The sequence below is a fragment of the Homalodisca vitripennis genome, chromosome 7 (assembly GCF_021130785.1).
Source record: "Homalodisca vitripennis isolate AUS2020 chromosome 7, UT_GWSS_2.1, whole genome shotgun sequence".
Lineage (NCBI taxonomy): Eukaryota > Metazoa > Arthropoda > Insecta > Hemiptera > Cicadellidae > Homalodisca > Homalodisca vitripennis.
Window position 1 is genome coordinate 19,455,859 of NC_060213.1, and position 12,003 is coordinate 19,467,861.

Consider the following 12,003-nt stretch of genomic DNA (forward strand, 5'->3'; position numbering starts at 1 on the left):
ACACTGTATAAGTACTGTATTATCAGTGGTTCATGTTAGCTTATGCCATTCATGTGTGCAGTTGACGATATGACACCGATGTATTTACACACACAAATGTGCGAACACTGTTGGGGTACCAGATGGGTAGTTTTGTATTAGCGATTTCTCACCGGTTACGTAGTTGTGTGCAGTGTGTTTCTGTTATTGACAATCTTATTCCGATGTATGTTACGAGTACACCGGAATGAGTTTTTGCAGCAATGAGTCGGAACTTATCTAGCGAATTACCACAGTCAGCTAATTCAAATTATTTAGTTGTTTGTCAGTTTACAAGAAAATACACCTCTTAATTTCGTTGTACGTATCAAGTATGTATAACATTACAAGTAAGCAATTTAGCCTTAATATGTAAATACTTGTTCTAGAAAAACATTTTTGTTTTTAAAGTTTTTTACTAAATACGAAAGAATGAAATGGGACGATAACTGTTTAGTTGTCTGTTATTACCCTATAAAAGAGTATGTAACGTAATAATTTAACTAAATAAACGTGTATTTGTATTAAATATAAGACAGTACCCAATTCTCGCTGTACGGCAGGAAAGTCCGAATTCCACTCTTCCCCAATTAACTTGTTACTACACATAAAAAAATTATTCTTAATAAACAAATACTTGTTCTAGAAAAATGTCAATTTTTTGGTTTTTTAATTTTTTTTACTTATTACAAAAGAGTGAAATGGGACGATAAGTGTTTAATTATCTGTTATTACCACCCTATACGAGTATTGAGTAATTATTTTACTGAGTAAACGTGTATTTTTAAATATAGGGCAGTACCCAATTCTCGCTGTACGGCAGGAAAGAACGAATTCCACTCTTTCCTACTTAAGACGATCAAGTCTGACGATAAAATTATGCTAAACTGCGTAGCCGTCGGCGACACCAGGCGGGTCCTGAGCCAGCATCTGACCTAGGGCAAGGCGTGCAAGTGTGTCAGTCAGTCAGCGATCGATCGGCTCGACAGTAGCGCGCGCGGCGGAGGAGCGCAACATCAACACGGCCAGCAGACGACAGACACAAGGCGGCCGGCCGCGGGATGGAGAGGATGCTGAAGAAGGTCGGCTACGGGCGGGGTGGGGGGAAGGGTGAGCGCGAGCGGCGGGGGAGGGGAAGAGGCCGGTCAGCTGATCGTGCCATCAGTGAAGATGTGTTGTTCCGGAAGTTGTTACGAGTGCTACCGACTCCCGCGTGTGCCGAGTGGGTGACGGTCATGGAGTTCACCAAGAGGAGGTTCTGTGGACGCAAGTGCGATAACGAGCTGTACAGGAGCAACAGTTTCAAGTTCGAGAGGTTCGAGGGGAAGGAGGATTCCACGGCGGGAGCGCTGGACCTCGCGCCTGCTAGGAAACAGGTGGGCTTGGTGTAATCAGCTGATAGATAAATGTGCTTTGAGGTTAAGCCGGGAACGGACCATACCTACGATAATTACATTGTTTTTGACGTTAGTCCGTAACAATAACATTAATATACTTGTAAGGATGCAATGGTTTTAGGACGAACGTTATCATTTTACAAGTATGGCCCTTACGACAGTTAATACCCCAATATCATCTGAAACACTTAAACATCAGCAGCACGGTAAAATGATGTTGCTGATAGAACATTGATAACCGAAAGAACTAAAAAAATCAAGAATCAAATAGTTTATGAATATAATTGGTTTATGTTTTTAATCAATTTATAAAATGATGCTTTGCATATCAAGATAGGCCCAAAAAACATGTTAATGCTTTAAGCAAATCCTTACCTTTCAAGGCTCATGAAGATTCTTGTAAGCATATAGATTGTTCAGGGTACAAATAATTCTGCACCATACGGATTAGAATGGTTTTCAACAAAACAAGCGGTTAGCATATTGGTTAACGTAATTATCTTATTTACACACTAATCCCAATCTTTTCTGAAACCATGTACATCATTTTATTATATCCAAGGTCTTCCACCTATGTTACTTTGTGACGACAAAAAAATTTTTTTAAATATAAAAAAAATCGAAATCGAGAGTTAAAAATGATTTGTACATTATTGTTTTGGAGTTTCTTATAAAAGCACACAATCTAGGTTTTAATAAAATTGATGGAGAAATTTTCCATGAACTTAATCGATTGTCATGGATATAGCAATTTGTGAAGAGTATCGAAAAGGTTAAAAATAACAAATGACGTATTGTTTCATAGGCCACAATTTTTGGTTTTAACTGATTTAAATATTATTTATAGTTCTAGAGATGGAGTTAAAGTGTGTAAAGCTAGCAAAAATGTCCTGCAAAACACCTATTACTTCATACTTAACTCTTTTGGTACCTTCCCATTGCGACCACCATCATAGCTTTTCTCCCCAATAACGGGAAAATGTAAAATATATGCTTCTCTCAAATAAAGACAACATTAATTCGATATAGCATTTTATATAATTCAGGAAGGCAATATAATCGGAAAATTGTTGGTCACTTTCTTAATTTGCTTTGCCTTATTTAAATTAATTTAGAACGCCTTATAGGCATTTGAAAGAATAAATCTTAAAATAAAATGTCATTCATCTTAAAATGCACTTCCACGGCGTTATTTAAATTAACCAAAGCGAAATGAATGAAGGAGCCTGCAGACGGTAATAATATTGTCTATTGAAAAACAAAAACTTGGAGATCATCTTTAGCATTCAATTGTAATACCAATACCACTTGAGTTAATAGCAACTCGTTGACTCTAATAGAGCTTCCCTAGAACCAATTTATACCACTTTATGACATACAAATGTATAAATTGATAAATTATTCTTAAAAAAAAATAATCCTTATCTTTTTGGAATTTTTTTAAATATGAAGACTAAAAATGTTCTATGCAGTTAGGCTTTTATCATGTAGTTGAAGTTTTAAAGAACAATAAAAATGATGGATACAATATTATAGATATATAAATATAATATAATATAAATATATGTAAAATGAAAACAAGTAAGTTAACGTAATAAATTATTATAAACCTAAGGATGCATGAGCATGAGTGATGGGGTTATGTCAGTAAGCTAAGATTAATGGCAACAAAAACAAATAAGTTCTTAGTGGAATTTAGAAAAAAAAGGGGTCTCAAATAATGTTCCTTGGGAACACCAGCTTATAGAAAACAAAATCCTCCATTTTATCTTGGGAGATTATTCAATTTTCTTCAAATTTTAAATTACCAAAAAAGGGAATTAAAAGTTAGACCTCTGATAACATAGTGATAAGGATTTCTCAGAATGATTGGGCGGTGAACAACTCAAAGACCCTTGATGAGATCGTAAGAAGACCCAATGGACAGTTATCTGAATTCATAGAATCGGGGTTTCGTTCTAGCAAAAAAGAAACAACGGATTGTGTGTTACTCTGTATTTTAAAACATCTGTAAAACATTTTGTTACTCTGTAAAAAATAAATTAAAACATCAATCTGGAAAGTAAAATCGTCTCAAAGAGCGTAGTGTTAAAATAAGAAATTCTCATAAAAAACAGTGATGACGTTGAAGAAATGGTGCACTTTCATATGAATACGGTTTAATGAGCTGTCAATTAAATTCACCTTTTGACATGTGAAGATTTAGCTATCAGTTTAGTCGAGGCATTTCCATTCGAATGTATGGCATTAAGTCTATATCTTGGAAAGGTAAGCGTGGTGTGGACGTCTGGAATGTTTATTGGTTCGACACTATTTTATAGTCAGAAGTAATTGGACTATAAACAATTCACGAAGGCGGGTTATAAAGCATGTATCCATGAAGGGACTTCGACGTTCTTTGCTAATGAAGAATAGTTTTCACTTAAACGTGTCATAAATATAGAAGATTTATCGATATTTCTTTACTCACTAATCGTTCACTAATCCTTTACTCGTGTTCGAGTACTGAGAATTTAGATGTGATGAAATATCCTCATATGTTATATGATGAATCAAATCGCAAAGGTTAGATTAAACATTCCATTTTAAAACAACAATGTTGTGTACGGATAAAATATGGGTGTTCTCGGCAATTCTTCGCTGTAAACCAATAGTCTTGTTCTGGAATGTGAGTAACAACCATAAAGTTCGACTGTGCAAAGTTCTGGCCCCATCCAACATTTATGGTACCAGTTACAGAAGAACAGGAAAGGGATAATAGTAGGAGAAGGTCGTTGGTACTTGTAAAACTGAGCCCTTGAATTTCTCCTTATTTGTCCGGAAATAACGTAGTCCCTGAAAGATTACCGGATCTCGTCGAGCCTGTTGCAGAGCTGTTGGTCACGCTGACCTGTTAATAATCGACTGTGCCAATTCAGATGTGTATTAATCCGGTTTATTAATTCGGTTAGTTGATAATAAGTAAAGAAGATGAGTCCAAATAGAATGTACTTATAACGCTCTGTGAGTTCGAAACTTCCGGAGACATTTTCGCCGTTGGATGGATATGAAAGCCATCAAACTACGGATATGAGGTATTTCCACCTTCTTCCAGGACCCGGGCAGCTATAATAACATTCTTTGTTTAAAGTTTGTTATAGACGATGGCAGTCTCGAAAGGATGTCAGGATTTCGGAAATTTGCCATCGTTAGGTATAACAACGTTTTGAGGATTGGAATCTATCCTCTTCGTCAGGTATTAGTCATAATTATTGTATGTATTGCATCCAAGGAATGGCCAGGAATGATTGAGGGTGGGTTTTTGGGGAAGGAAGGAGCAGCCTATTTAAGATCTCTTATTGTTTCTGGGCAATATCAATGATCAACAGCACTACGCCCAACAACTGCCAAAATCGAATCGTCGATCCATAGGAAATTCTGGGCTTGTAACTCGCATTTAAAAAATTCCATCTAGTAGCCTACTGGACGATATGGAACAACAATTTTTGAAACGAATTAAAACACTTTGCAAGCTTACGAGATATGTACATTCGGATAGAGTGGCACAATTGGTGTTTGTTCGAGATAACCCCGAATCAGAAAGTCCCATCAGTAGCTTTGCGGCGCGGCGGTCAATTATGCAACAATGGTCTGATAACAGCTACGTCGAGATAAGGATGAGTAACAGTTGCCATGTGTCAATGCCCGACGCGATGGTCCCACCCATCCCAGGCAGTATCCATTCATCACGATACACTAGAGGATTTGAAAATGATACATGTTGATAGACGGTTTGAACAACTTTACCAATTAACAAGTCAAAAGCATGAAGAACACAAAGAAAATTACCCAATATGCTCTATAACTCTATAGTCGGCGCGCATTTTATCTTTTTGATCCTTTGGCATGAATGGAAAACCGCATAAGAAATATACAGGGTGTTCATTTGAGAACTTCAAACTCGTATAAAAGACTATTATATTGTATTAAAAGAACTATAGCCCAAGTATCAAAATTCTTTAAACGGGAGTGTATAGTACTAATTGGGGGAACAAAAAAACATTTTCAAAATGGGGTTGCTCACCCCATGTCCCCCGTGCCCAAAGTCAAAATTTTGAAATGGCAACTAATACCTTGTGACACCTAAAATTGAAGCTCATAAAAATGCTGTATTTTGGTTTAAAAACAATTGAAATCGGCCAAGCCGTTTGGTGTCAGCAGCCAATAGTGTAATTTCTTATACAACAGTTATTAGTCTACAAACAACTGTACTACTGTTAATAACAAAAAAATTACTCACTGAATACTGTTGTAAGTACTTTTTAAAATTCAAATAAAATGTTGAAATTGGTAGCCATTGTTGTTCAAGCAAAAATTAACATATTTTCAAATTCTTGCCTAATCTTTCTAAAAGTTTCTCTGGTTAAGCGTCTGCACTCAGCAGTGATCATGTTTTTCAAGTCTTGGACAGCAGTGGGATATATTTAAGAAACTACTGATTTCAAGTGACTCCACAAAAAAAGGAAAAACATGATTTATTTTCAACAAGATGGAGATCCTCCACATTATGCTCTTCCTGTGCGACAATGGCTAGATGCACATTACCTGGATCACTGGATCGGTAGAAGAGGATCAATTGAGTGGCCGGCAAGGTCTCCAGACTTAACACTCTTAGACGTTTTTTTCTTAACTTTTCAGGAAATACTGTTTATAGCATAATGATGAGATCATAATAATTAGGACGGTGAGTTAATTAATAGTTACAATATATATACCATCTAATAGGAACCACAGATCAAAAATAATTCGGCATCAAAGTGGTGCAACTTTAAGACTCGATTTCAGTTCCTTAAGATGCGTTCCATGAAAAGAGGAATAAATTTCATTATTAGTCCTCTATAGTGTAAATTGTCACGCCAAATTATTCTTCCCTCGACTAAAAAATGGCTAAAGCCTTTTCAATACACTCGATACAGCCTGCTGTCTAGAAGACAGAATACCAAAGTAAGCGGTATACCCAGGAATTTGCCGAATAGTGCAGGAGACTTAATTAGATTTATTAGGGTAAATAGAAAGGGACTGACCGTTATCACTGCGGTGTTGCCAAGTAGTGCAGTCTCCAGAAGTAAGGTTAGAATGGCTCTAGTGTAGTTGATACAAGATATTGACAGTCTCAGGACTGAAATGAATAGGTATATTCAAGTTCTTGTGATAAGCGCACAAATCTGTAAGTACATTTGAAATATTAGAGACAATCACATTTTGTCAAAAACAACGAATAATTCTAAGCCAACCATTATAGTCCAATAAAAATTATTTCAATATCATTATTTTAAAGCACTATTTTTTATTTATTCACTTTAGTATAGTATAAAAATGAGTTGGAATTCAATAATTTATTAAAATTCCAAATTCTAATTGAACATATTTTAGTTAAGAGTTATGTTAAATGGCTTTAAATATAATTAGGCTTGAATTCCTAGAAACTTATCTGTTGATATCGGAGAGGTAGAGGAAACAAGAGGGCAGAGTGGAAGGGGGGAGGGGGCAGATGACTCACTGTTATCAGAGGCTCAGGTCATTAACAAAGTGATAAGAAAGTTAATAGCTTCAGCAGCGGTGTTGATGTATCTTAGCATGTAACGTTACTAGTTTGTTTTATGGCTTCGTCACTGAATTTTTGTTACTAAAAAATTTAATATAGTATTAAAATTAGGCGCCTTCGTTTCGAATTACCCAAAAACACGGTTTTAGTAGTTGCTCCGCAAACAAATCGGTATTTAATATTCACTTTATGGAAAATGAATATAAACTGTACGAGTACATTGGGGGTGGGTGCATTTAATATTAGTCCTTAAAACAATGTAGGAATATGAAACACAACGTTCGCCTAACAGGTTTTGCTGAGTTAATGCATAATTTCAGGCCTAAAGCTCATTTAATTTTCTGTGAACATATAGATAAAAAGACACCCGTAACACAGAAATAAAATTTTAATATCCCCCCCCCCCCCCCGGTGGATGAAAAGGAAATTTCCGTTCTATTGAGTGGTAGGCTTTAATGATGCTCGGCCAAATTCAACGGTCTACGTGGAAAGTAAGTTTCATGCAGAATTTACAGTCTACAGATAAGTTTTTCTCAATATATCTTGTCACATTATTTTTTGTTCTCTTAGGACAAGAAGTTTACAAAAATGCACCTATTCGTATAAGGACCTTTGCGTTCCTTCCGGAGTGACAGGATATTTGAGAAGGGAAGGTTGGGAGTAGGGGCCACCTCCTGTCGAGATTCACGAGAAAAGGTTTAGGGTACTAATCTCAAGTCATGTCCCCTCGGAAGAAGGGGTGGCCAGCTTGCTGAACCTGCCTCTCCAGCCAAAGCAGGTAGAGGGTGGTACACGCTTATGTCTAGTGTAGCAAGAACCTTTGACTCTTAGGGAACAAACCCCACCAACTCCAACAGTCATCTCCGGCAGTAGACTAGACCTATCAAATTACCCTTGCGTTCCAGAATCTCGAAATTTAGTGGTTAGTGATGTGCCACTACTGGACATCCATAAGGTTGCTCAGATTTAAGTTACACAGTTTTTGCTGTACCCAGTGTAGGTTCACTTGGAAGGTAGAAACCAGCCAGTAGTGAACCCTCCTGGGGATGTCACATGATACATTCACATGTTTGTTTATAGAGTTAGGTTTAATAGCAGTATTTAAATAATGAAAGCTCCGGTGAGCTAGGAAGGGTATTACTGAAGTACTAGATGAAGTCAAATCTTATCACGAACAATCTTAACATTGACTTTCCATTGTGTTAATGGTTTCTTTAGCTATTCTCAGCTTGTTTACATATTTATCGTATTACTTTGTCGTTGCACCAATGTTACCCGGAAAACCAATATAACAACATTATCTAAACGCTAACATGCATCATCATCGAACTCAGTAATATATAAAAGTAAAATGAAGCTCATGCAAAAATTATTTTCCGACAAATCATGCGGACAGACACACAGACAACAATAACATTTTTCCAGCCCCTCAAATGATGAGCACCGCTAACGCTCAGCCAAGGATTTCACATAGGATTAGGTTAGTAATTTAGGGATTTTGTACACTAACTAAAACTCTAATCACAACATGGAACTCTAAACAGACAGGTATTGAATTGTTATATTGACTTGTCAACAGTATTTGAAAAGTACGTAAATCAACTAGAAATTTCTATTTTTTCATGCAATGCCTAAATTGCCCATATTGACATATGGTGTTGGATAAAACATGTTGGATCCAATTCATAAAATCTTCATGGGTAGGCGAAACAGAGGCGCAGAAAAAGTTGGACGACAATGGGGAGATGATCTTCTCTTGAATTCTGCACCTGTTGTTGAATAGTGGAGGAGGTCTGAGGCTTGGCGAGTGTCGCTGCATTTTTGATAACACAATCAAGGCCTGGGAGGGCCTTGCAGATGGAATATATGATTTTGCAAAATGGAATTGTTGAGCTGGGATCACCTTTTGAAGACGGGAGATGACACATTGCAGTTTTGTGGATGGAGGAAATTGCAAACGAGCGGTAGTTCGTCAGCATAATCTAGGGTGAACAACGTCCCGGAAAACCGAAACTGTCCGGATTAAAAAAAAATACATATGGTGTCCCGAAAATTGTCAAAACACTCAAAAGTCCCGAAATTAAGTTATTAAATAGCGCCTATAAAACTGTTTAAAGATTCCGCTCCATTTTATATCACGTGGAACAGAAAATGTATCTATGTAAGTTAAAAGGATAATAGGATTTTGGAAGTGAAAAATGTGTCCATTCCAAAGAAAAGAAAGATAAAAAGAAAAGAATATGTCTATCATCTATCTGATATCTGATGAAGAGGATAGATCAACGACTACATAATGTCCGTTGTTGAGAAGTTATATCAGTCAAGTTTTCCAGACAAGTAAATTTAGTGACTCTTACTGTATTAGCTAGAACTTTATGAAGAGGAGTTTGTTCATGACAGGGGGGGGTGATCTATTTTAAAGTACGTTAATATATCTTGTAAGAAAACAAACTATAAATATAATATCGAAATTGTTATGAATGATATGAATATGATCAATAATCAATATTTTGTTTTTATGATAAAGTATATAAAATGTTATTACAACAGATACTGTGGCTCTATGAATAAATCAGAAATTTTGTTGTCTATCCGGAGAACAATCACCTAACGCTACAGGAGCTTGCTCACCTTACCATTATCATATATTATCCGGAGCATTATCGGAGCTTGATCACCTTAGCGTTATCGAAGCTTGGTCACCTTAGCATTATCGGAGCTTGGTCACCTTAGCGTTATCGGAGCTTGGTCACCTTAGCGTTATCGGAGCTTGGTCACCTTAGCATTATCGGAGCTTGGTCACCTTAGCGTTATCGGAGCTTGGTCACCTTAGCGTTATAGGAACTTGGTCACCTTAGCATTATCATATATTATCCGGAGCATTATCGGAGCTTGATCACCTTAGCGTTATCGGAGCTTGGTCACCTTAGCATTATCGGAGCTTGGTCACCTTAGCGTTATCGGAGCTTGGTCACCTTAGCGTTATCGGAGCTTGGTCACCTTAGCGTTATAGGAGCTTGGTCACCTTAGCATTATCATATATTATCCGGAGCATTATCGGAGCTTGATCACCTTAGCGTTATCGGAGCTTGGTCACCTTAGCATTATCGGAGCTTGGTCACCTTAGCGTTATCGGAGCTTGGTCACCTTAGCGTTATCGGAGCTTGGTCACCTTAGCATTATCATATATTATCCGGAGCATTATCGGAGCTTGATCACCTTAGCGTTATCGGAGCTTGGTCACCTTAGCATTATCGGAGCTTGGTCACTTTATCGTTATCGGAGCTTGGTCACCTTAGCATTATCGGAGCTTGGTCACCTTAGCATTATCATATATTATCCGGAGCATTATCGGAGCTTGATCACCTTAGCGTTATCGGAGCTTGCTCACCTTACCATTATCATATATTATCCGGAGCATTATCGGAGCTTGATCACCTTAGCGTTATCGGAGCTTGGTCACCTTAGCATTATCGGAGCTTGGTCACTTTAGCGTTATCGGAGCTTGGTCACCTTAGCATTATCGGAGCTTGGTCACCCTAGCATTATCGGAGCTTGGTCACCTTAGCATTATCGGAGCTTGGTCACCCTAGCATTATCGGAGCTTGGTCACCTTAGCATTATCGGAGCTTGGTCACCTTAGCATTATCGGAGCTTGGTCACCCTAGCATTATCGGAGCTTGGTCACCCTAGCATTATCGGAGCTTGGTCACTTTAGCATTATCGGAGCTTGGTCACCCTAGCATTATCGGAGCTTGGTCACCTTAGCATTATCGGAGCTTGGTCACCTTAGCATTATCGGAGCTTGGTCACCCTAGCATTATCGGAGCTTGGTCACTTTAGCATTATCGGAGCTTGGTCACCCTAGCATTATCGGAGCTTGGTCACCTTAGCATTATCGGAGCTTGGTCACCCTAGCATTATCGGAGCTTGGTCACTTTAGCATTATCGGAGCTTGGTCATCCTAGCATTATTGGAGCTTGGTCACCCTAGCATTACCGTAGCTTGGTCACCTTAGCATTACGGGAGCTTGGTCAATCTAGCATTATCGGAGATTGGTCACCCTAGCATTACCGGCCTTGGTCACCTTAGCATTACCAGAGCTAGGTCACCTTAGCATTATCGGAGCTTGATCACCTTAGCATTATCGGAGCTTGGTCACCCTAGCATTACCAGAGCTTGGTCACCTTAGCATTACCGGAGCTAGGTCACACTAACATTATCGGAGCTTGGTCACCCTAGCATTACCGGAGCTTGGTCACCCTAGCATTATCGGAGCTTGGTCACCCTAGCATTACCGGAGCTTGGTCACCCTAGCATTACCGGAGCTTGGTCACCTTAGCATTACCGGAGCTTGGTCACCCTAGCATTATCGGAGCTTGGTCACCCTAGCATTATCGGAGCTTGGTCACCTTAGCATTACCGGAGCTTGGTCACCTTAGCATTATCGGAGCTTGGTCACCTTAGCATTATCGGAGCTTGGTCACCCTAGCATTACCGGAGCTTGGTCACCTTAGCATTATCGGAGCTTGGTCACCTTAGCATTACCGGAGCTTGGTCACCTTAGCATTATCGGTGCTTGGTCACCTTAGCATTATCGGAGCTTGGTTACCTTAGCATTATCTGAGCTTGGTCACCTTAGCATTACCGGAGCTTGGTCACCTTAGCATTACCGGAGCTAGGTCACCTTAGCATTATCGGAGCTTAGTCACCTTAACATTATCGGAGCTTGGTCACCTTAGCATTATCGGAGCTTGGTCACCTTAGCATTATCGGTGCTTGGTCACCTTAGCATTATTGGAGCTTGGTCACCTTAGCTTTACCGCAGCTTGGTCATCTTAGCATTAGCGGAGCTTGGTCACCTTAGCATTATCGGAGCTTGGTCACTTTAGCGTTATCGGAGCTTGGTCACCTTAGCATTATCGGAGCTTGCTCACCTTACCATTATCATATATTATCCGGAGCATTATCGGAGCTTGATCACCTTAGCGTTATCGGAGCTTG

The 12,003-nt window shown here is 38.6% G+C and overlaps 1 protein-coding gene across 2 annotated transcripts in view; it reads left to right on the forward strand.

The window, feature by feature from the left end:
* The first annotated feature begins 1,074 nt into the window (after positions 1 to 1,074).
* Positions 1,075 to 12,003, forward strand: part of LOC124366973 — a 615,086-nt gene continuing 604,157 nt past the window's right edge. For both annotated transcript variants that reach the window (XM_046823610.1, XM_046823611.1), the window contains exon 1: positions 1,075 to 1,394. In XM_046823610.1, the coding sequence (XP_046679566.1) occupies positions 1,080 to 1,394 (315 nt within the window). In that variant the 5' untranslated portion in view covers positions 1,075 to 1,079. The remainder of the gene's footprint in view (positions 1,395 to 12,003) is intronic.